At 41.7% G+C, this 25,496-nt stretch overlaps 2 protein-coding genes across 2 annotated transcripts; one reads left to right on the top strand and one right to left on the bottom strand.

Annotated features, from left to right (window-relative positions):
• Positions 1-5,787: 5,787 nt before the first annotated feature.
• Positions 5,788-18,596, top strand: eya2 (EYA transcriptional coactivator and phosphatase 2). The gene is made up of 13 exons (XM_068742024.1): positions 5,788-5,890; positions 6,410-6,526; positions 9,764-9,840; positions 10,055-10,238; positions 10,551-10,687; positions 10,777-10,860; positions 13,365-13,454; positions 15,108-15,166; positions 15,946-16,106; positions 16,518-16,632; positions 16,783-16,904; positions 17,067-17,167; positions 17,488-18,596. The coding sequence occupies exons 1-13, from the start codon at positions 5,788-5,790 to the stop codon at positions 17,566-17,568; spliced, it is 1,431 nt and encodes a 476-aa protein (XP_068598125.1). The 3' UTR covers positions 17,569-18,596.
• A 1,116-nt stretch (positions 18,597-19,712) lies between these two features.
• tgm5l (transglutaminase 5, like) lies at positions 19,713-24,850 on the bottom strand. The gene is made up of 14 exons (XM_068742448.1): positions 24,835-24,850; positions 24,511-24,693; positions 24,166-24,402; positions 23,927-24,045; positions 23,415-23,543; positions 23,023-23,200; positions 22,755-22,890; positions 22,487-22,590; positions 22,151-22,390; positions 21,989-22,051; positions 21,691-21,903; positions 21,439-21,596; positions 20,719-20,855; positions 19,713-20,571 (listed from the first exon to the last, which is right to left on the bottom strand). The coding sequence occupies exons 1-14, from the start codon at positions 24,839-24,841 to the stop codon at positions 20,418-20,420; spliced, it is 2,058 nt and encodes a 685-aa protein (XP_068598549.1). The 5' UTR covers positions 24,842-24,850; the 3' UTR covers positions 19,713-20,417.
• Between the last annotated feature and the right edge of the window lie 646 nt (positions 24,851-25,496).

Genomic DNA, 25,496 nt, shown 5'->3' with positions numbered 1-25,496 from the left:
TGATCAAAGAGATGTGTACTTGAGAAAATAGATGCATAAAGACAGTGTATTTGTTGAATGAAGAGGTTTTGGGTGGTGGTTGGGGGGGGGGGGGGGGGGGGCTGCTGGAATTAAAGTAGTCTTGTTGCAGAAAGTTTACTCAAGTGAAACGGAAAGGTCACCAAGTCTGGGAGCTAAAGTTACAGCGTGGAAACAGGATTGGCAACAGGTTCACTGCTGCCAGGAATTAATTGGAACCTGAATAAATAACCTGTTTTGTGTGTCAATAAAGGGATTGATTACTTGTATAATTTCAAACTGGTCTCCCACGTTTGCTAACTTGGGACTGCTGATGTACCTGTTATAGACAAGCTGGTATATGTGAATCACTTGCGCATTTGAAACCTCACAGAAACGGGTCAGTGTGAGTAAACATGCGATTGGAACATGGAAACTTCTTACTCGTGCATTTTTTTCCTTTTTGTTTTTTGCTCTGTCAGCAAAAATCCAACTTGGCATGTGGAGTCAGCAGAATCCTGACTGGTTTCTGTTCATATTAGCATTTTTCCCAACATCAAACGTTACCCACCTGTTATTCAGGGTTTTTTTTTTTGCTGATTGGTGGCTTTGTCTGAGTGTAAACAAGTTTTCAGTAAGTTTTTGGGGGTGTGGTGACATCTCTGTATTGCAGTGTACCTTGTATAAGCAGATTAGCATAAATAGGAACTTTTAAAGTACAATGTAGCTAGTATCCTTTTCAGTCATAACTGGCGCGACAACACACTGAGTCCTGCTGAGACATTTGCAAGTCTTCGTTGAGATGATCGGTATCGGCCCTTTAGAATTATGAACAAATTGTTGAATTTTGTTTTCTGTATGTCTCTTGCTCTTTTATTAAAGACAGGATATATTCTGTAAATTAGACAGAGGGCTATTATTGAAATCAAAATGATGCCAGTTTGTTGTTACAGATGAATCAGCAAGTATTTTAACAGTTCTTTTACATCGAAGTCAAACAACCCAAATGAATAACTATTAAAATGTATATATTTCCAAACAAAAACAGGTAACGGAAGACCTCAAGGTGATTGTCTATTTTTTAATTTTACATTTTAAAGGCCAAATAATAGATCACTAAAATGAGATAACCGTCCTTCGATCTACAGCTGTGGTCTACTCTTGAGTGCATTTGTTCATAGCTACAGACAAGAAAGTGTCTTTTACTTATTTAATTGGGGGATTATTAGCTTCTCAGGGATTGGCGAGCCTTAATATGCTGCCTCATTATAGATCTTAAAGAAATGTCACAATAGCATTGGACTGATTCCACCTGCTTCCTGCTGTTCGTTCATTTTGGGAGGCGCTGCTTCTGTTTTTGCTTCTGTTTTTGCTTCTGAATCAGAATGTTGATTCAGGAGCATTGAAATACCAGCTATTTGCTTTTTACTGCCGTCTTCCCTGCTGATTTGTCAGCTGTTTGCCAAAGACGGTTGAAGATGGCAGTTGCCGGCAGGAGTTGGCAGTTTCCACCGTGAAGCTCCGGACGCTGTCACACAAATACTGGGCCCTTGTTCTCTTTCTCAGCTACAGAGAGAGATAAAGAGGGTTTGTGAGCAGCAGTGAATCAACCCCCACACCACCCCCCCATCTTTGCTCCGGGCACTTTGCCGTATTGACTGTTCCTGCTGAGGGCTCCAGGTGGGCTCCCATATGGCATGACCCCAGACGGCAAGCCCTGCTGTCGAGCAGCGGGCCGAGAGCAGCAGCATTTCAATGGGAATTCAAGCGATCGGAGGGATAACATTCTGACTGCAGTCAGACAGACACCTGAACAGCACACAATCAGATGACACTCTAAGGACACGTCTCTGCACACAGTCACCAGACATCAGGACCGATATACGTCATATAAAACTGCACACACCCTACAAATAACTCTGTCAATACTCATGAAGTCATTGACCAGCAGCAGGACATTGATTCTTGACTCTGAAAGTTGTTCAGGGCAAACATTATTATTATTAAGCCTATATATACATATATATATATGCTAAGAATGGAGTCCTACTTCTCTAACATGAAATAGGGCACATTTGTGTATAGAATTATTTATTCATTAATTTATTTAAGAAAGGTTTGAGGACAACATAAAAAGTCTTGTGTGGCCACCTGAGGAATTATTATCTCTTCAGCTGATCCTGAATAGTTAAGAATAGAATAGAAAACAAGTTTATAAAAACCTGACGACACAGCGACAAAAAGTTATTATTTTGTTGTGGCGACCTTTAATTACATATTATTCAAGTTCAATTCAAGCTCTTTTGTTAAACAATATTGCTCCTTTAATATTAGTGTTTTGTAATAGAATAATTTCATCTCTTTAACATCTTTGATGTCTGATAATGACATTCAGTGTCGAATGATGATTTAGGTCAGAAACAGTGTTTGGACAGAATCCAAATGGCCTTCCACTTTTCTGACTTTAAACGTGATTTGGGATCTTATACTCTATAAATGCTTTTGATTTCGCTGTTGTTTGTTTAGAGCAGCTCTTGAAACTGTTTCCCCGAGATCTGGGCTGGACCGTTTGAGCAAACTACTTTCTTAAGAGTCGTCCTTGTTTCGAGCATCAGCATACGGATCAGCTTCATGGCTGTCATCTCTGTCAATCGGCAGCTTAGTTTAACGTCAATGTAAATCTGAACAAACTCAGTTTGTCGCTTTGACTCAATCAAATAACATTTCAACGCCATCCTGTGATGCAATTCATCCACTCAAAGGCTAGAATTTGATATCCGTGAAATAAGCAGTGGTCTAGCAGAATCCTGGGACTCAGGTGAAGCTGGTGGGACTGGCCTCATGGCCCCGTGGCCCTCTGTGGCCCCGCTGGGTTTGTTTTAGCTTCAGTTTCAGCCTTCAACTCTCCACATCTCTGCTGAGCTCCACTCATCTTCCCTCCAGTGTCCTGCAGTTCCCATGGCCTTGTGCACTATCCTCCCAGGGCACACCCTGAACCAGGAAGTGCCGTCGCTATCACACACAGCTTTTGTGTCTGCGTACGTGTGCGATTGTGCACACATAACTTTCTTAGGGACTGAAGTAAAGAGGACCCAGCACAGGCACCCAATTCACTTTTGATCCCTGGCAAGTAATATCAAATGCAAAGCACAAATGCTCTTTCTTTATTTTTCCTCTGCAGTGCTGCGGGATCACAGTTACGCTCATGATCTTTACAGTCTGCCTGCGAGGGCCCGGGTCAGGGACTCTGAGGGTCATTTCTGGAATGGAGAAATTCTAGAAAATGAATGATAGACAAGGACATATGGTTTTGGGTTGAATCTGACATTGATGTGCATAATGACACAAGAACAACAGAGGGCTCTATAAGTCCCTTCGTGTTTTGTGTTGCCTGAAAATTGTCTACATTTCTGTCACTGAAGTCTCACTCCTGCAGTAAAAGCCTGCTGCTCAGATAACTCTCAGCTGTCATCTGTCTCTGTCGTTCTGTTGTCAGCGAGGTCGGGGGTCAGGCAGTTAGCTGTGGCTTGCCAGATTGGAATGGCCCAGAGGCGAGGACAGCGATGGGGGGTGCATAAGATTAAACTGATAAAATTGCTCAGTTCATTGTCAATTGACAAACAGCACAAATTAATAATACTGGATGCGCTGTTGCCGAAAGCGGGTGATTTTATTCTTCTTATAGAATACAATATGACCAACATGAGTGGGGGAACCGTAACTTTAAAACTGCAAGTGTTTGCTGAGTATTTTAGAAAATGTATGAATAAATTGTTCCAGGGTTTTGCTCATAGTCAAAGAGTATCATTATTTATGCATTTATGTTCTCTCTAGTATTAGTAAAAAATAATATATATGTATTGTTTTTGTGCACTGGAAATTGTTAATTTAAACTGCTCTCTTACTATTTTTGTTGTTGTCATTGTTGAAATAATGCTCCAGTTCTTAAAAAACTGTTGCATTCAGCAGAGATGTCAAAACACAAAACAATGTAAACATACGTAAAGGTTTTTATATGCTGTCCATGTACTTTTTATCACTTGTCTTTTTTACCTGAAGTTGCCCAAAGGGCTTCAACCTGACAGACACCTTGTGCGAGTTTGCTTTAGGAACCGCTGTTGGCCGGTCTGACCTCCTTAAACCAGTTCAGTGGCATTGACCTTTTGACCTTTACCTCGTCTTGTTTCTTTTCTTTTCGCCTTGCTATCCTGTTCATGGGTTGGGGAAAATAGCACACTTGCAAATGTCTAACATATTTGATGTGCTCTCATACAAGTGTGGATTTCCAATGAGAAATAATCTATAGATGTGGGCCAAATGGGTCTGCTCATTTTATTAGCTTAGAAGATCTGAAAATCTATATGCCAGTTAGCAGCTCTGCTGGGTTTTTTTTTGGTCAACCATGAATGATGAAGACAATACATGTAACCTTAGATGAAACCAGGCTTTCAAATGTATCCTGTGTTGTCTTACAAAGCTCCGTTGTCCTGTCATGACACACATGAGAAATGCTACTGAGATTTCCCCATCCCCCGTTGTTTAGAATTTGGACCAATGCCATTTATATGTATTCCGTATATTAATTCGGCTACATAGCTGAACATTGGATGCATGGCAGTCCGAGTTAGCGGCAGTGTCAGTCTCTAATCCTGAAACTCTTCATATATCAACCCCATGTTTGTGTTGTTATCAGACTTCTACCTTATAAACGGTGTGCAGTGAGAAACTTTACCCACTCCCCCTCAACATAACACCCACCCCAGGCCATTCTTCACCTGCATACCAGCGTCCTGATGCTGTCTGTTTGCTATTGTTTCCACAGGAGAGTTGACACCGTGAGAGGAACCGGATAAACAGCACTGTGACGGCGAAGGAGGATAACGCTCCCTCCACAGAGCCAGGTGAGACAGCAAACACAACAGCGAAAGTCTAGTGAGGAAAAGTAAAATAAAATATGAAATTAATCAGAATTATTATTTTTTTATCACACTGGTCATCAAGATTATTGGAAATTATACGCTGAGTTGAGTGGAATAAATAGAAGTATAGTAAATGACAAAATGTTTTATTGATGATGTTGTCAACTTTTCCAAAGAGTCTTTAGGATTGAGAAAACATTAGAAAATAATCGTAACTTTTACTGGCTTTGGGGATGAGACTTTGTTCACCCTGGATGAGGCGCCGGTTCATCACAGAGCCACAGAAAGACAAATCACCAGTCACACGCGCATTCATGCCCATGATCAATTTACAGTGTCCCATTCATTACATTATTAAGCAATGATTTCATTAGATTTTTACTATGCAAATAAACCTCATTGGTTATATTCCCTGACAGTCCCCTCTTTATGTTTCATTTCACAGGGCTTTGTAGTATCTGAAACTCTTTGTACCTGCTGCAGGTGAGTAGTTCAGGAATTGCCCCATGTGTCAAGACGAATAGAAACATGTGTATAATCATCACAACCACAAGGGAACTGATACAGTCTCTAAAATAATTTTTGATCTACCCCTTGCTTACACTGTGCAGTGTTAAATGTTCTAATTTTATCTTTATAAGAATTGTAATGGATTTGAAACAATGTTCCTGGTTGTTGTTTTGCGATGCCGATAATAGAACGTCTCTATTTTGCATGCAGCATTAATGACTTCTTGCTCACCATCAGCAGTAATGGTGACAAACACGGACTTGCTGTTGGCAAAGAAACAGAAGAAGAGAAGGAAAGCTTGCCATCAATCACTATTATAAATTTTTTTTCTGTCTTCTCCAAGTTGCTCTAGAGAACTGTGATGGCCGCTTATGGACAAACTCAGTACAGCCCCGCCCTCCAGACTGCAGGGCCATACACACCTTACACTCACCACACACAGGGCTACAGCATGCCGTCTTACAGTGAGTACAAGCAAATCCAGGAATTATTTTGATCATCATCATTAACGCTAAAATTCTTCATAATGTGCTAACAAGAAATATATTTACATCACAGGATTCTAGTTAGTGTGATTTGTTCTCAAAACACGCTCGCTGCCCCCCCTCCCTGGGCCTTTTGCTTTTTGTTCCCCTTTCTATGAGTCAAAGTTGAGTTTGGGTCCATTCTATGAGTGGGATTTTTCTCAGATAAGGGCGTTTATATTTATATACATTATATTTTAATGAGACTATGTTCCCAGACTACAGAGTTTGGTATTTTGATCATTTATTTAGCTATTCTTTTGATATTTTAACTTCTGTCCGCTATGAAATCAACAAGAATTGCCATAATGAGATATTGTGCAGCACATAAATTGACATCACCATTAATATGGAAACCAATCCAGCTGCCCAATAACTGGCCACACAGTTTATCTGCAGAGTCCTGTCCTTCGTAAGAAGACTGCATGTCAGCTAAATTCCTCCTCCCTCCGTTCTCAGACATTAAAACAGAAGATGGCCTGAGTCACTCCCCAGGACAGACGGGCCTCCTCGGCTACACAAACTTCAGCAGCACTCCTCCAAGTCAGAGTCTGTACAGCTACTCACACACTCATGGTTAGTCTCAAACACTGCATGAACTGAATGTGTGGGCACGCACACGCTGGTGCACAAACCTGACACACACCATTTTTGATTCCAAGTTTAGTGGAAGGCGCATCCATCTTTTCTTTTCCTCTTCTCATCTCATCTCTCCTCATCTTTTTCTCCTTTCCTCTACACGACTCTGCCACACCTGTTCTCCATTAGCTGCGGTCTGGACTCCTGGCGTCAAAAGTCTTCCCACCCCTCCTCGTTTCTTGGGGTCAGGCCCCCTTTCTCCACTCAGACCAACAACCACAGCATGCAAGCGCTTGTGTCTGTTAGAGAAAATGAGAGAGTGAGAAAACATAAGGAGAAAGAGAAATGGAGCGGCTGGAACAAAGAAAAAAAAAACAAGTAATATGGAGAGAAAGAAGTGGGAAGAGAGTCTGCCAGAAACAAAGACTCAGAATGAAGCTGTGGTTTTCTACGGGGTGTATGCAGCTCTCGACCCACACGTTGCAGTGTGTTGGTTTCTGATTGGAGCTGTGCGTGTGTGTGTGTGTGCACACATTCCTCAGTCGTCCGGCGCCCGAAGCATGACTCGCTCATTGCGACTTTATGGCTTTGAAAGCAGCGTGAAATTGACCTTGCGTGTGAGAGGGGAGAGGTTAAGGTGTATTACACAGAGGGGCGAGTCGGTTTGAAGTTGCAGAAAGAGGGTGACCTTGTTTCCACTGTACGGACGAGACAATGGAGGGACTAACAGGATCGTGTTGCTGAATTCTGCACATGCGTCACATTTTTAAAAGGCTCAGCACAACACTAACTGGAATATAAGCCAATCTCGACATTATAAGCGCTCAAAGGTTTAACATCTGCTTTTAAAAATGCTATTTTCCTACTTTAGCAAAAACATTGGTGTGATTTTATGTCAAGGAAACCCACTGATGACCTGTTTTCATTTCCATATTTCCATGGCTGTACAAAAAAACCACAATATGAGATATTTTGGAGTTTGTTAAAGGAACAGTTGGCCCAAAAGTGAAAATGCAGCCGTCGTCGGCTCACCCCAATGCTGACTGAAATGTTTCTCAGTCTACCATATATTTCCAGAGCTTTATAGCAAAGCAGCATTACAGCTTTCTCTAAACACATGAAGACGATTGGGACTTGAGTCTATCCATCCATCCACCCATCCATATTTACTACAGACGCTTCATCCATCTTGTGTATCACAGGTGTTGTTGGGGCCGATCTCAGCTGGCAAACAGCGAAAGGGAGGGTCCATCCCAGATGAGACGCCAGCTCATTGCGAGGGCCAGACAAAAGACAAACACACACGCTAACGCTCACACCTATGGACCATTTAAATACATAGAAAGAATACCTTGAACAAAAATGATTCAAACCATTATTACAAGCATTATAATGCACAGTATAGATATTTTCTCACATTATGATTATATTATAATAGTAAATAAGTTTGAAACATTTTTGTGTTCGTTTGTTGTTCGTGTTTTTGTCAATGGTAGATTTGTTTGACCTTGACGTGCCAAAAGCGTCTCATGACGTTGATCTGTTATCATGTGACCTAAATGTGAAAGCATTACATGTACTGGTATATTCATATGCGACACATTACACAGGAATGTAAATGTCCATGTATAAATACACGTTTGAAGAAAACTCTATAAACTATAAAAGCTTTGAATGATTGAAAAACCAGTGTCTTAAAAGAGCAGCGTTTAAGTTTGAGAGACACTGTCCCCAAACAAAATGCATTTGTTTGAATATTTCTTATGCAGAAATCATTAAACGCAAACTTCAAAACCGCCGAATGTTTGTAGGATCTCAGAATGTTTCCATGTCATCTATTATACAGTACACAATACACAAACACATACACACACACACACGCCACAAAAAAAGCCATTGAAACATGTACTGTAGTCTGTGTACAACCGAATCCAGTCGGTGACTACGGGAGCCTCTTTGTGTTTACTCAACCGACCTCCTGTATTTTTCCTGTATTCATTTCCATGATTGTTGTGTTTTCTGGGGAGGTTTCAGTGTGGTTCTTCCATTGAGTCATCATTCTCTTGTTTGTCATGCACTGTGCAATGGTAGACCAAGAAATGCAAGACAGAGCAGTCGTGGACAGATGAGACGATGCAAGCTAGACACGAGAAAGCCCGTCCTTAAAAGTACATCAGGACGGATCTGGTTAATTTGTATTTGTCCTCAAAGGTCTTCATCTTCTACAGCTAACAGACAAAACAAACAGGGCAGGTCCTCCTATACACTCAATTAGCCTCGCACCAACTGACTACCTGCACCAACTTAATTGCACCCTCCCTCCATTATATAATGAAAACCACCCACTCAATAAACACTTGGAAGCAAAGCAACTATTTGCACTTGTTATCGAACCAGTTTCATATTTGCTAGCGTCATTGCTGGTCTGTCCAAGAGACACAAATGCAACAAAGTATTTGGACATGCGTAAGCCCCCCAGAGTATGAAGCTGAGGCCTTTCCCCCAAAAAATGTCTTCACTTCTTCATCAAGTTTAACATTCAGCACCTAATTAATATATTTGTACATTTTTTACACATTCATAGCCGCCAGAGAATTAATTCGAGTCACTTTGGAGATCTACTTTTTCAGTCGCCACTAAGCGCTGCCGTCTTGTTTCAGCACCTCAGCACTTCAGCATGCGATTGATCAGCACTGTACTCGATCACTGATGACAAGCCACCGTATCAAGTATTGGAAACCAGTGAAGAGCTGATTATTTTTTTTTTTTCCATTGGTTAAAAGAATAGTGGAGGTGCAAGTTAGCTACTGTCTGCTTATGAGCCCCGAAGGTATCCTGTTAACTGGCAAATGGAAAAACTGTACTTAAAATTAGAAATACATGTGTGTGAATTGGGGGGGGGGGGGGGGTTCCTGCCTTGTCGTGATTAGAGTCAGATCTGCAGCAGCCTTTCCCACCTGTATTGTTGTCAACTGTATATCTCACTTGGCCCCTGCAGCATCGAGCTGTCAGTGAGGCTACTGCTCCTTAGTTCCTGCTCACAGTTCAGATCGGATGTTGGGAAATTACATCCAAACTCGATTCATCAGTGCAAGCTGGAACATCTACCAATCAATCTCCGACCTTTTTCTTTTTTTTTTTTTTACCCCTTTGCAAATGCATTGTACATTTAAAGAATTTACGACCGTGGATTTTGACCTTTGTCTTCAAATCGCTTTTTTTGTTTTTTTTAAGGTGGTGGTATTTCATCTGGAATTTTTCAAGGCACTCATGCAATTCCCAGCTCAACGCCGTTCAATCCTACCCAACAAGTAAGTAGCGCAACCGTAGCAAGAACACACCTGAAGCAAGGCCATAGTAGGGTCCAGGTAACGTAGTGGAAGAGGAAAATGTAACTTAAATGACTCTCAATCCAGCTACATGTCTGCCTTACATGAATCATTTTACTGAAAGGATTGATGCCTCATTTAGAAAGAACATGTTCATATTTGAATAACACTAAAATCCTGGTTTACATTCCGACAGGAGTTTTCAGCATATTCAAGCTACAGTCAGAGCCAATACTCCCCGTATTACAACTCGCATCACTACAACAGCTCCTATTTGACCGGCAGCAACATCAGTACCGCAGCCATCACAGCTCCGTTAGCCTATCAGCATCCAGAGCACCCCGTCATGCTGTCCAATCACAGCCCAGAGTCACACTCAGGTAAAGGGATGTAAACCATTGTTGTTTGTTGTTGTTGTTTGTCTGTTTTTGGAAGGAACTACACAAATATTGTTGGGCATTCGGAACAGAAGGTTACACTGAAAGTATTTACAGCAGATAACCTGAAATGTGAGTCCTTGGGATTGACCTTAGACTAGTGCATACATGTCCCATAATTCATCTGAGTGGAGTATGTTCCTGTATTCTCCATCATTAGTCATTTGATCTTGAGATGTAAAGTCTAGTGATTTTCCCTTCATCATAATAAAATGATGTACTTTCATTGAAATGTTGTAAACGTGTGTGTTCTAGGAGAGTACCACCCACCACCCAGCCCTCCCACACCAGGTAAAGAGCAGGGAGTCCCAGCACGAAGGGGATCCGATGGAAAGTTGAGGGGTAGGAAAAGAGCCAGTGACCCGGCTCCACCTCTGGACTCTGACATAGAGGTAAAGGATTAGAATTCTTTCAGAGTATTCATCTTTGCTTCCCTCTCGGACCATGAGGGTAACAACCCGTAACTGTTCTTTCGCCGCAGCGCGTGTTTATCTGGGACCTGGATGAAACCATCATTATCTTCCATTCACTCCTCACAGGAACGTTCTCCTCTCGATTTGGCAAGGTACGACCTCCTTCCTTTTGACATTTAGTTGTGCTGCAACTCGTCACACTGACAGCAGTTAATTAGAAGACAAGACAGTTTTGGCTGAAAACAATACAAACAACAAATCAGCGTCGTCTTGTCTTCCTTCGTGAAATGACCTTTGGTTCTCAGCAATCAAATGCAATCTGCGACCTTTAGTTTCCATCCATGGGCATTTTCACATGCTGCCTCTCTGCCTTCTTGTTTCTTTTCATAATGTGCTGGATTGTTTAGCCATCCCAGCATGCTGCTGCTGGGCGGGGGGGGGGATTGACAGCCAGTGGGACCTTTACATAACACATAACAGACAGGCAGCTGACAAGGGGCGGACAATGGTGCATGTCTTGGTTTTTGGCCGAGGATCCGTGTTTTGAATTCTCACAGTCCCTCTGCGGGTTGACACAAGGCTGATGGGAGTTTGGGAAAAGCGTTCCTGATCGGTTCAGACCCCCGCCAGGCCGTGCCCGCCATTGTTTCTTTGACTTTCTTTTCTGCCACGGAGAGGGGTGTGAAAAGAAACAAGAAAGAAGAGCCACCGGCAGAGAGATAAGGCGAGGGAGTGGATGTGTTGACACGTGGCCCATGTGCCAAATATTTCTGGTTCCTCCCGCCACCATAACAACCCGCCGATGGGTCGAGTGACATCAGTTAAATCTAGAGGTGGAATTGAATGAGTGGCAGCAGAAAAAACAGATTCAAGTTAAAAGCAGCTGGCAAGCTAGCAGGACTTTTGACTTTTTTCCCCTCCAAAAGTTTCACTTTTTTTTTTTTTTGCCCGACCGCGCCGCCTTGTGCCCAGCGTCTGTCTACATTTAACAGAACAGGCTCATTCATATTAGAGTCGGACGATTAAAACGTTATCATAAACAAATGTTTGGACTTAAAAGCAAAGGCAGGTCTGGGCCCAGTCTGAGGAAAGACTAATGGGTGTGTTGAAAGACAGTTGTTTTCACCAGCTTGGTGAGCCAGAGGTGAAGAGAGAGAGAGCCACATAAGGATTTGATTCCCTGAACTATTATAGCTCTTCCATTATCTCATCTATCACACACACTGCAATCTGCTCCGTACTCTCGTGTGTGAATTTTATTCCCCATGAGGTGGGTCAAGTCTCCCTTGCTTTACCCACCTCAGTTTGGGAATGAAGGTGAGAATGGAGAGATGTCAGTGCTTTTTTTTTCTAGTCTTTTCTATTTTGTCCTTCTACTTCTCTGCAATGATGAGAAAGAGGTGTTTATTGGTCTCACTGCGTAGAGCAGCCCTCGTTTGTTTGGAGGAAGGTTATTACAGATCATTATTTCAATTACCAAACGAGCACAGTCCCGTCTTAATCCTTTAACCCCCACCTCCTTCACCCTTTCCATTCATCCCTTTGGCACAGCGTTCCTCCCCATCACCATTTCCTTCTTGTCCTCCTGTTGAACTTTTGCCACCCTTTGTTCTTAATCGTCTTTATCTCTTTATACCCCGCCCCCATTTGTACCATGGTGCTTTATAAATGTCATCCAGCCCATTTTTCTTCCAGACTACATCTATGCTCGTCATCTCAGGTTCAATTATCTAGCATTCACCTTTGGCTGACACGTCCTCTTGTCCTACTGCCAAAGACAAGCCAAGGCTTCCATTAAAACAATGTGTCACACATAAAAACGCACGCCTGCTCCTGTTGTCTTGAATGACGGCTCGACGGTGCCGTTTGTCATCCTGCCCAAGCTTTGCATGTCAGCTGTTTCTCTGGGTGATGAATTATAATCTCTTTATGAAGAAAGAAGAAAGAGCACAATTTATCAGAGATACCTAAACCCTTCTTTTATGACATGACCAAGCAAGTGAATTCAGGTAGAATCTGTAGTGCATTGTTTTTTGTTTGTTTTGTCTATTGAATCCACAGTTATGAACGGAAGCCTGTGTCAAAACAGCAAATCACACAACCGCACTTTGATGCCACACAAGGAGAACAAACATTTATCAGAGAATTTTAAGATGAAAATTAATTATCATGAAGCACATTTTTATAATTGTCATACAAAGACATTGTGCAATATCAACAATATGTTCATCTTTCATTACTTATATTGAAAACATTGAATTTCGTGACTATTTGATCGATATTGTAAGGCAGGGGCATAAAATATTTAATTTATTAAGATCAGCTATAGCGATTAACCCTTCGCCCCCTCTCAATATGAGAATCTCATTATCCCCAGCCTGGCAGAGTTGTCAAATTGTGCAGCTTTAATTTTTAAATATGTTTGTGTGTGCCTGGTTAAAAGGAAGATTCAAATTCACGGTTGCTATTGTATATTTACACCAATGCATATGTATTGGTGTAATAATCTTAAACCTTACACACATCTGAGAGATGGGGAATTCACTGGAAGATCACTCCTGCCAGCGTGGTGCAACTGTCTCGGGCAATATTAAAATCAAATGATTAATGATTAAAGAGTGGTTTGTGTGTGCGTGTGTGTGTGTGTGTGTATCAGGACTCATCGAAGGCAGTGTCTCTGGGCTTGTGGATGGAGGAGATGATCTTCAACCTTGCCGACTCGAGACTCTTCTTCAATGACTTGGAGGTGAGAAATGGAATGTTTAGATGCTGTAGCTACAGGGTCACAATTCGTTTTGCTGAACTTGTCTTTTTAAACCAGAGGCTGTTATCTTACCTACTTCATAATTCAGCGCAGCACGCTTCTTATTTAATATTTTTTTGGGCAACTGTGGATTATATCAATGAGGCTGGAAAATAAGAGGCAGTCAGGCATCATCGGGCATCGTACGATGACTTACTGGTGACCAGACAGCCAGAGGTTTGACATTTGGGTGCCGTTTTATTACCTGGCGTAAAGCACAGTAGCATCCATTGTAGAAATCCCCCTCGCACAACATCCATCCTGTATTATTTCTTACTGTAGCATTTTCCAAACAATTTGCCCTCCTCAGTTGAACCAGAACGTTAAAAGGAGGGGGTTGTTCACTGCTGACATGCAGTAAGTGCTCTTTCAGTCAGACCTAACCCGCTGCCTAAAAACCCACCACGGGTACAACCTCTAAAAAGGGTGACTCCTTTTTAAAAAACTACCAGTCGTTATTAAAATACAGTTTTACTACCTGCCAGTGATTTTAAGTTTTTTTTTCCAACCAACATTCCTCTGCCTTGTTCTGACAAAGAAAATAGATTAGCGAGGGACAGAGAGAGAGAACAAGTACACTCTGTGCTGTAATTATAGGTGTGTCTGAGTATATCTGAGAGGAAAATTAGCCAAATGGGAGGAGAAACAGTCAAGAGGAGGGACAGAAGCCAACAAATCCATTTGCAAAGCTGGTTCTCGCTCCCTCTTTTGTTACGTAAATCTTTATGGCACACCTGGCCAACAACTGCTGTAAAGTTTGGACTGCAATTATCTTGTCCCTCCCGTGTCAGCCGCCACATCAGTGGCCGTAAATGTTATAGCTGTTCTCATAATCGTAATACCAGCAGAAGATCACAGAACCTTAATTTGCATGTCTGGCTGCAATTAGTATTTAATAAGGAAAAGCAGAAACTGGCTATGTCTGTGCTGGTCTTCATTTACAGCTCTTAAAAACTGGATTGCCCACGTATGGGGGAAATGTGAACGTGGTCATTCGTATCGGTATAGTCGCAGCGCTGCAGGGAACTGGGGCACCTGAGCAGGAGATGGCTTTCATCCCTTGGGAATTGAGTTATGTGTCGGTGGAGGGAAGATGAGGTAGCGTATCCATCTGGATCAAGACGGCTGAAAGGGGATAGGAGGCCCCGTCAGTCCTGGGTCACAGCATGACAACTAGAAGTTATAGTGCTGTGCGAGCTTGTGTGGGCGGATCAGTGTGTGTGTGTGTGTGCGTCGTTGAGAAGACAGAGAGCTGCTACAAGTTTGAAGCGGGTCATAATAAAGAGGAACGAGTATTTAAAGAGGCAGTTATTGATTTCTCCTGACTGGATCGGATTAATTAACAGCTGGTGCTCGTCAAAAATAGCACAATGTTATACTAAAAAGAAAACTTACTTTAATTCAATACATATTGACAATACGCCCTCCAGCGCCTCACTGCGTTGTTCCGACACCTTATTTTCTTTTCCTCATCTTTTTTATTTCTGTAGCTGCTCTCGCTCCCGCAGGCTCCCCTATAGAGCAGAGGCCTGCCTGTGCAGGGCGCTGCTCTGACATGGATCCCTTGATATATCCGCTCTCCTTTTCATTTGCCAGGAATGTGACCAGGTTCATATTGATGACGTGGCATCAGACGACAACGGACAGGACCTGAGGTAAAGCTTCCGCTGCGTTTCTGGACCTGCTTACCGAGTTACTGAAAATCCGACAGCTCTCCCGTGAACCAGACTTGCCCTCTAGGTTTTATTGCACTTGGGGAAAGAAAAGCAGGTGGATGAGGAGTGTGTTTCTGTGTGTGTTTTCACGCATATAAGCATGTGCATTTCTTTTATTTCCTTGACTTGCACGGCCGTCTAATATGTCGCAATGTTACCCACTGCTCTCATTTCTCCTCAAAACATCTCTTTATCATCCCCTCTGCTTCCCTCGCTCCAGATGTTTTATTGCATGAACTTGTTGAAGCACTTAAGGATATTTTCTAGAGTATTTGAGAAACAGCCAGACTGAACCAAAGGGCATTTTGAAGCACTTATTTTCTTGAGCTTCATCCTTTTCATTCCCAAAGATGTCTTTCTATTCATCCCATCCACACAGAATGTATATACGTCATGATTTCCCACCAACAAAGCTTCATTCATGGCCCAAATTCAGTGTTTACGATGTTCAATAAAAGAAAAAAAGAGTTTTATGTCCCTGACATTTTGCGGTTGCGCTGGCACACCTCCCCAAATCTGATGAACAGTTTATCTTGCATTCTAGTTTTAAACAGAATGGATTCAGTCTACAGTTTCTCGAGAGCGACACCATGATATGTCCTCGCTGAATGCTGATTCTGAGAGCCCCCCCCCCCCCCTAAATTGAGATGATACGGTATGATATAAAAATGCAGATTAGTGTTATGATCTAAACTGTTTTCTGTTCTGCGATCTTGCAGCACTTACAATTTCAGTTCAGATGGCTTCCAAAGCCCAGCAGGGGTTGGATCTCTGTGCCTGGGTTCAGGGGTCCACGGAGGCGTGGACTGGATGAGGAAGCTGGCTTTCCGATACCGCAGAGTCAAGGAGATCTACAACGCATACAAGAATAATGTTGGGGGTAAAGTTCTTGTTCTTTAACGTTTCGGAGAATCATCCATAGTTGCTCACAACTTTCCCTTTGCATGTGCATAAAACATGAAAATGTTGGTCGACTCGTGAGATGCAGCCAAATTTCATTACTAACATATTGCATATTAGAATACGTGAAACATGATTAGGTAATGAGCTGAAAGGAGTTTGCTGTCAGTTATTCTGTGTGGGCCCTCCTGCACTGCTGATTACAGCTGGCTGCTTTGACACTGCTAGGAGTGTGAGTTTCAGACTCAAGGACGTTGTGCAACAGAGGAAGAAAATAAAGCCTTGCAGTGTCTCAGATGAGAGATCCTGAATGCATTTGTTTATAAAGGATTATGTCCTGCCTATGTTACGGAGACTAAGCATCGAGCTCGTGCTTCTTCCCGGTTGGTAGGTCTGCTGGGCAGCCCGAAGCGAGACGAGTGGCTACAGCTGAGGAGGGAGATGGAGGTCCTGACAGACCTGTGGCTGACTCAAGCACTAAAAGCCTTGGCTCTTATCAACTCAAGGTTGGTTCATGCTACCTTGAATTAGCAATAACTTTCAAATATTCCCTTTTTTTAATGTCACTATTTATTTCCTGATATAGCCTAATATGTGCCATTGAAGGTCTTATTAATTCGCCATAGTCTAAATGCCTGTGTCCTGCCCTTTTTAAGGCCCAACTGCGTGAACGTGATGGTGACCACCACCCAGCTAATCCCAGCCCTCTCCAAGGTGTTACTGTATGGACTGGGTTCAGCTTTCCCCATAGAGAACATATACAGCGCAACAAAGACAGGTGAAGACCACTGAGGGATGAAGGGAATGATTGGGGGGGGGGGATAGGATCAATGTAGATCTTCTGCTCTCATCTTTTATTTTCTATGCCATTAATGTATTAAATACATGTCTTGAGTCTTTCCTCAAAGGTATCATATTTGAATCAATCATCTTTTCAAAGGAAAAGAGAGCTGTTTTGAACGCGTTTCTCAGAGGTTCGGCCGGAGAGCAGTGTATGTGGTGATAGGAGACGGAGCTGAAGAGGAGTCCGTGGCCAAGAAGGTATAATTCAATCGGTTTTTTATAACTGAGTTCTGAAAAATGGGCCTCGACTAATTGGTTAACCTTAAGACACTGCATTTTTTCAGCCTCTGTCTCTTTTTATGAGGATGTTTGCACTGAAATGTCAGACTTTTTTCTTTACTGTTTTGGCATTTCAGCAAAGCTTTTTTTCCTTTGTGCTTTTGCAACATGTCGACCACATAAAAACCACAGTTTGTATTTTACACCTGTCCTGCATCTGCAGGAGAAACTATACTTCCCTTTAGTTTGCATGAATTAATTAAACTTAAATGCTAATCAACCCTGATTTTTTTTCGTAGAAGAACATGCCATTCTGGAGGGTGTCGTGTCGGCCTGATCTGGAGGCCCTTTATCATGCACTGGAGCTGGATTACCTCTAGAGGGCGCGAGATGACATGTTTCAACTCAAAACCAGAGAAGCTCCTGAGCTCAGTTCGTATTAAAGGTGCACTCGACTGATGTTGTGTCAGTATTGATGCTTTACGATTTGGCACAAGTCAGTTCATCCCTAATGAACACCGAAGAGGATCGTTCTCTCCAAAGCCAAAGGAACGGTGAGGATCTGATGCAAGGCTGGAGCTACAGCACAAAGACATGAAACCAAAAGTGCTGAGAGTGCTGGACCAAAAATAAAAGACCAAATGTAAAATAAGGGACCAAAGCATTATCATCGATCCAGGGAACTATGATTTAAATGTATACATATAAAAAAAAATACTTTTAACCTGTCTTTTCTCAATTCAGTTCATCTCAACTTCATGAAAATGTTGTACATCAGAACATTAATGCACTGAATGCAAATTTTACATCCCGTTAGTTACACAGCGAGAACGTCTCCATAGGTTGAAAGGTCCGATTGTTGTTTATTCTACTGTGCTTTCATTTGTTGTGAGATTGAACCTAATTCCACTGGCCAATGTTATTATCAAGAGAAATTTGGAAAACCAGACTTAAAGTCACTATTATTTTATATTGCTTTATTCATAATAGATGAATGTTACATACAATTCTAGGTAAACTATCTTAACTATATCTTACCATTAAAATGTGACCTATTTATTTTTAGCTGCATTCACAACACAGAGTGGTATGAACAGTTTCTGGGATTCAGGATGCCTTCAATGACTAAAACTATGCTGTTGTTAAAATGTTTTCTGTATTATAGGCTGGTGCTCTAATCTTTTCTTTTGATTCTGGGTCGTGTATGTCTCCATGTTGTAACTGCCCTTCTTTCCTGTCCCTGTTTAAGTTCCCAATAGCCTGTCTGTAATATAGAAGAACTCGTATGGTTGTGCATGTGCTGATTACACTGTCTGTCAGCTTAGCTATGATTTGTATATAAGGCTTTATTGTTGATTTGTTTCGACAGGCAGTTAAAATGGATTAATACAAATAAATTAATTGAATTGTGGGGAAAACACGCCTCATTTTTCATCACAGTTCAGCCCAAACGTGCACTACAGTTCAAAGGTTTGGGGTCACCCGGAGAAACGAAGGTCACTTTCATAGCTTCTCTAACCAGCTAAACTGTTTTCAGCTGTGCTAACTTGATTGCACAAGGCTTTTCTAATCATCCATTAGGCTTGTGACGCAATAGGCAAATAGGTTGTCCCATTAGAACACTGGAGTGATGGTTGCTGGAAATGGGCCTCTATATACCGATATTGCACCAAAAACCACACATTTTTCTTTCAAAAATTTTCTTTCAAAAATAAGGACCTTTCTAAGTGACCCCGAACTTTTTCCTGCCACGGACCAGCGCGGATTAAATGAATTAAAAAAGAGGAATCTAATCTCACCAATAAACTTTATATTATGCACTTGCAATAACTGTTAAACAAATATTACACCAATATCTACTCACCATTAGTTGTGGTCTCAATAATTGTTCTGTCCTTCATGTTCAGGTTTTTTTCTTTCATAAATTCCACATTCTTGTCTTTTAATCCAGGGTTCTTGTTTTATAATCCAGGGTTCTTGATCTCTATGTGCCGAAGCAGTTTTGACCCCTTCATCGCCTCGTTAACGAAGCCAGCCATCTGTAGATAAACCCGGTATAAAATGCCCCGCGGCCCGGTGGTTGGGGACCTCTGGTGTCGATGAGTGATGAATGAGACTTGATGTGCTTACTGTAGTACTTTTTCTTTTGGAAATGTCTCCATCTTCAGGGCAGGAATTGAACTACAAGGCCAAAAGTCCTATGCGTTATCCAATTCTGCAACGATTATAAGGTCAAGGTCAAATTAATTTCGAGAGAACGTTCAAAACAACGATCTTAAGACAAAGTCCTCTACACGCTGAGAGTAACCAAAACAGAGATGATTAATTTGTCAAAGATATATTTCAAAAATGATCACAATCATGTCAAAATAAGGTTGTGTATCTGAAGCTGTGTCTGTTGTGTTATTCTAAAATAATTCATGCGTCCACCTCCTAATTCAGACCCGCACCAAACATTTATATATTTTTTTGTCTGACAACAAGCCCCACATTTGTGCAAAACTTAATAGAAATCAGATGATGATGATGATGAATATATTTATTAGATAGAATGTTAGAGTACAAGTACAGTCAAGCAGTAGCATGTAATACAGTACAAATACAGTCAAACATCCTGTCTAAGAGGAGCATTTCAAAAAAGCCCTTGCGGTCTTGTTTCCGTTGAAAGTCCTTAGTGCTTTATGCTTTAAATGTTGCCAAGAGATGAATTGAAAAGATAACTATCTTGACAGAGGTAGTCACATAACATATGCATATATTTGATAAAAAATATTTTTATTAAAGCAAAAACGAAAAAATAATCAATTAAAATAACTTGATGCATCTTTTAATGTTCAAGTAACAATTCTTATTTTAAATGCAAACTTTCATGGCTCAAACATTACTAATTTAATAAATAGTCAAATATATATATTTACATTTAAAGTTGTACAAACCAATAGAAAAACAGGTTAAGTGGCAAGAATTACTAATTTAATAAATAGTCAAATACATATATGTACAATTAAAGTTGTACACACCAATAGCAGGTCACGTGGCAAGAATTAGAAATTTTCTCCTGCGTCTGATGCTGGCAAATGGTTTTCATGTTCTGGCTTCAGCTGGTTCTACAACATAAATTAAAAGTACGCTCCTAAGCAAAAGAGTCAACTCTGATTTGAGATAATTTAAGTGTCACTCAAGTGTCACATTTGAGCAAAAGAAACAAACCAATGCTGGTTTGTTTCAATCATGCTCTGTTGACAAAGACCATCTTGAAGCCTCTGATAGTTGAGTTGATGCTTTTGAGCGACAAACCAGCCTGCAGCATCTTTGTTCCCGCCATCCTGGGATTGAATATGACTTCCTGCTGCATTCTTCCTCCCGGACGCAGGGGGTGCATCCTGCAAGAAGACATGCAATGTAAAAGTTGATACTTTGAATTATCACTCTCTTTTTTTTCCACAGTGAAAGTTCTCAACCTTTTCGATGATATGAATCATTCAATTAAGACATGCATGTTGGTAAACAATGAAGATCATCATCGTTACCTGAAGTGAACCTTGCTCTGGATCAGCCCGGCCCCAGCGACAGTCAGCACTCCGCTCACCGGGTGTGAATACGGGTTGGTGAAGGTCACGGTTGCTGCATGTTTTTTGTTCTTTATGATGGAGTCTTCATCCGCAATCTTAAAGAGAGAAGCGTGTTTGTTTTTTAGCCCTGATGATTACAAAAAAAATATTCCTAACACAACTAAACTAAACAATTCCTATAAACTTTGGAAGCATTACCTCCAGCAAGGAGGCCATGTTTTTGATGGCGTTTTTTTGTTCGTTTTTTTTAAACAGGATTACGGAAAAACCGTTGGAAGGATGTTGATGGGAAAAAAATCTGAAGACGGGTCTTGGTCTGGATTTACAAAATAAAAATTAAAAAATCCGGATTTCAGAATTGAGGCTTTTTTTTTATAAGACCATTTACAGATCAACTCCGATTCACTTTTACTTTTCATGGTTGGTGTATAAAGATACCAAAAACAATTTAGAACCTTCTGATGATGCTCCAGATCACCGTGTGAACGGTGTAAATCCAATTAGGAGGGAAATGAGCTGCTTGGCGGAGGTCTGTGCTCTGAATGCTTTTCTAGTTGTTGAATTTTATCTTCATCCATTTAAAGAACAAAAAAAGAACAAAAACCCAAAACTCTTGCTTTCCTAATCCCTCAACAATGTTGCCGTCTACTGATAAATAACAGTCAGAATATTGCACACCTGTATGGTGAGCTGTGGACTGGCAATATTGAACTCTTCTGCAGCTAAGACCCTCTCCTGGGTGGACGTGTCCTGCAGGACCACTGCAAGGTTGATCAGGTCATCTCCAACCACATCCTCATACTGCACCGGGAGGATCTGTTGGTGGATAAGCTTGACTGGAGAGACAGAAGGGGAAAGGAGCAGGCTAAACAACACCGTTCCTTTAGGATTTGAATTTTGAGTGTGCAGGCGAGTGAAAAACGAAGCTACCTTCCATTGGCGCTAGCTGTATGGCACCGTGGGATTCCATTAAGGTGTTTGTTGGGCTGTGGTTGTACTCTTTCACTTGGGCATTGATGTGCACCTTCATCGTCTTTGCGACTCTTTGCATGTTGGTGATCTTCACAGTGAAGCAGACCGGCTCCCCAGCAACAGGATATTTATCCAGCGTCAGGGAGGCTGCTACTCCCTTAGACAATCTGGCTGAATGAACATGAACAAAGTTTGAGCATGAGAACATGTCTTACATATTATTCTTTTGCAAGTCTGATCAATGTATTCAAATTACCTCTTCTTAACGTTGAGTCTTCTGAGGACGTCGAAGTTGTGGATCTCAACGTTGCGGTCGGGCCTACAGTGTAAAGATCAAAAGTAATCTGTGAGTAACTAAGTGTGCCTTCGCTTGAATATTAAGCCATTTCATGACTGATTTCATGCTTTTGGCTCATACTTTTGATGTTTTTGTAATCTCCGGTGATGTTCTGCATTCTGGAGAAGCCAACGGCTTTGGTGCAGATAAAGGATCCGACCCTCTCTGTATCTTTGGCGAGACTGACCATCCGGCCCTCGCTCAAAACAATTGAGTGGACATCGGCATTCACCTCAGCATAGACAAAGGGGACGTCATATAACAGCTCAAACCCCCGGTTCTTGATAGCTTTGACCGGGGCCGGGCCACAACAGAACACTCCTGAGATAGAGCAATGTCAAAAGGGAAAGTCAGAGTTAGTTTATTCAGACATTTTAGAGATAACCAAAGAAGAAGCGCTTTGATTGTCACACACACCTCCACTCCTCTCCTGAGGGGTTGGGTCCAGGACCTGCCAGCCATCCAGTCCAAACCCCAGATCGCTGCGAGCCATCCAGCACTCCACCCAGACGTGGAAGTTCCTGTTTCCATGAGATATAAGAACATTATCACAACACGTTCACGCGCTTTACCTTTGTCTTGAACCGAATGAACATCACAGATTTCAAAAGCCATGTAATAAACGATAGACAAACTGTGTCCGAAAAAACTGTCAAACATATTCAGAAACATTGAAAACACCAACCATATGCTGTCCTTGCCGCAGTTCAGCTTCTGTCCAGTTTCGGTGTAGTACTCCTCGATCACCAGGTTGTCGTTGGTGTCATGAGCAGAGTTGAAGTTGGTAACAATGCGACATGGAATGCCAAGAACTCTCATGACTGCAAAGTTATTAAAACACAGTTAAAAACACAAACGCTGATGAAAACATGTGCAGAACTACTAAAAAATAAAAAAGGTCACAATGAAGTTTGTTATTATTTTGTGCTGCTTGGGTATCTTGTCAGAATTACCTGTGCACATGACAGCTGCAAACACCCAGCACTGCCCATACTTGACCGGGCTGTGGCCCGTCTGAGCCCACTGTCTCAGGATCTCCCCACTCCCAGTCCAGGAAGAGGGATGAACCCCTTGTTTAAAGTCACCAGACCAGTTCCCTTTCAACACGCCACGGTCATCCTCGCTGTTGATCTGCAAGGATGGCGGAGAAAAAAAAAAGGTCAGTTCCCAAAGGCCATGAAGTATATGACAGTTTAATAACCGTCGATTTACCAAACAGCATAAATTACAGCGTTTTGGCACGAGACATTTATTATTTGAGAGCTTTGTGACGCTGGCAAGATGGGACTTGTTTCTATTTGAGGTTCACATGAGTTGTTTTTAATCACAGGCGGTTTGCACTCACCATAGCGGACACGACCCGACTGATGTAGACCGGGTTGTTCCGTTTCAGATAATCCATTCTTCTGTTGTGTTGGTGCTGAGGACTGATCTGGAGCAGACTCAGGCATGTCTCCAGAACATCAGACTCGTACTTCACAAGGGAGAGAGAAATAATTCAGAGAATTAATGTAAACAGAGACTTCTGAATAAGCGGATTATAATAAAGGAACGCAGACTTGCTCTCAAGTATATGAGATTGCTGAGCTGCTGCGAATGAGCATGCTGCCACTTTACAACCAGGGCCAGTCTAACCTAATGCACCCAACATACATGATTTCCGATGGTGGGAGGAAACCAGAGCACCCGGAGGTAAACCATACATGCCCTCCTCGCTGTGAGGTAACAGTGACCACCTTGCGATCGAAGGTAGGTTCAAGTTCAAAACTTTGCTGAAGCCTTTATGATAATAGAGCACTTCCCTTTAAATGGTAACAAACTTTCAGAAATTTGACGGGCAGATTGTTGGTTTCATACCTGATCGAAGGACCACGGTCTTGACGTAGGGTTCATAGATGTCCCCATAAACAGCAGTCCAGAATCATTCAGGACATACTCCTCTCTCTGGTCCTCAAAGGGAATAAAGACCGTGTCCTCTGTGGAAAATAAAACTTGAATTTGAATACAATAAACAACACACATCTCTGTGCACACCATAAATGGTTCAGGCTGGTGCTATGATGAATCCACACAAAGAGTTGATGCAGCCCGCTCACCAGGACACCAGGGGTTGCAGAGGAGAACGAATTTGCCAGAGGCACAGGTCTTCTTTCTTCTGTTCTGAGTGAACGCACACAGCTGAAATCGATAGCAGCCCACAGAGGCAGAGGCAGGAGAGGTGATGAATATGGAGGGATTCTGCAAGTCCACATTCTCTGGGGCAATATAGGCTTTCCATTTAGAGGAGGAAACTTTCTTGGAAAAAGTGACTCTCATCACCACAAAGAGGCGCCCTAAGGAGAAGAGCAGGGTAGGCAGTTAGCGGAAGGACTTAAGAAAAGTCTGCTCTCGTACAAATATCCATCCAAGGAAATCTAGATAGAATAAAAAATCTGAACAACCTAGCATAACTTTGATTTTCAGAGAGTCTGTCTTGGGATTGAAGGGTCGACCACCCAGTTGAAGACAGACTTTGAACGGGGCTCCTCTTCTGACCACCGCCATTTTGGAGTTGCTGAAACTCTCGGTCCTGTGTTTCTCCAGGTTTTCATTATTTTCCAAACTGACATTTTTTATCGTGAAATCTGCAAATAAAGAAGCATTACGTGAAAAATGTTCAACAATTACATTTCTCTAAAAACAGATTATTATATGCAATGATCAAAAAAGGTTCACAAAGCAAATGAGCAGAGAACAGACTTTACATTTCTGAAGACGAATCTCACCTTCCATTTGACAGTATCCTTTTCTCGCTGCAAAGACGAATGCCTCTCTCGTCACCCGCTCCACATATTTAACGCTTTGCTCCACCCTCAGAAAGCATTTCACATGAGGTAGATAATTAGAAAGTGAACCGGTTTTTCATGATGGTTGCTAAGGCCCAGACAAAACAAGAAGCAAGGAACAGGGAACGGTACAGCCAATAGTTCAGTATGTTCAAGATTTTAACCCTCATTACGTGAGTAATGAGACTCTCCCTTTTCAACTTGGAGAACACAACGTTAATGGGTGTGAAAACACGCAACAAGCTGGAGATACGGGTATGGACAGAGAACATGCTCGGAGACATGTTTACCTGTTCTGATATCATTCCTAAGCTTGTGCAATTGTTCTGTACCAAATCCAAATCATCTCTTAGCATTAAGAAATATTAGCATTAACCACCTTCGGCCTGGTCTTTTAATTATAATTACCTTTTTTACATATCCTCAAACAAAAACAATATATTTAATATTTTACCTCATAATTTTCAGTGATTTATGTAAATCAATGTTTAATTTTTTTTAATGACTGCAATTAATTTGCAAATGACTTCAAAATTTGAGTTTAATTTAGTTTTTGTGCATTGGTTGAACTTTTAATGAAAATGTTTTAGTCTTCTACAGAA

Source organism: Brachionichthys hirsutus, chromosome 8 (assembly GCF_040956055.1).
Source record: "Brachionichthys hirsutus isolate HB-005 chromosome 8, CSIRO-AGI_Bhir_v1, whole genome shotgun sequence".
NCBI classification, from domain to species: domain Eukaryota; kingdom Metazoa; phylum Chordata; class Actinopteri; order Lophiiformes; family Brachionichthyidae; genus Brachionichthys; species Brachionichthys hirsutus.
The sequence above is the reverse complement of the archived record's forward strand: the minus strand, read 5'-3'. Positions and strand labels throughout refer to the sequence as shown.

What these genes read in the sequence shown, in the direction of transcription:
- eya2 (XM_068742024.1), top strand. Translation starts at nt 5,788, where the DNA reads ATGGCCGCTTATGGACAAACTCAGTACAGCCCCGCCCTCCAGACTGCA. An exon ending in CTCTGGACTCTGACATAGAG is followed by an intron (nt 10,688 to 10,776) that starts GTAAAGGATTAG and finishes CTTTCGCCGCAG; the next exon opens with CGCGTGTTTATCTGGGACCT. An exon ending in GACAACGGACAGGACCTGAG is followed by an intron (nt 15,167 to 15,945) that starts GTAAAGCTTCCG and finishes GCGATCTTGCAG; the next exon opens with CACTTACAATTTCAGTTCAG.
- tgm5l (XM_068742448.1), bottom strand. An exon ending in TGCAGCTGTCATGTGCACAG is followed by an intron (nt 22,891 to 23,022) that starts GTAATTCTGACA and finishes ATAACTTTGCAG; the next exon opens with TCATGAGAGTTCTTGGCATT. An exon ending in TGCGGCAAGGACAGCATATG is followed by an intron (nt 22,591 to 22,754) that starts GTTGGTGTTTTC and finishes TCATGGAAACAG; the next exon opens with GAACTTCCACGTCTGGGTGG.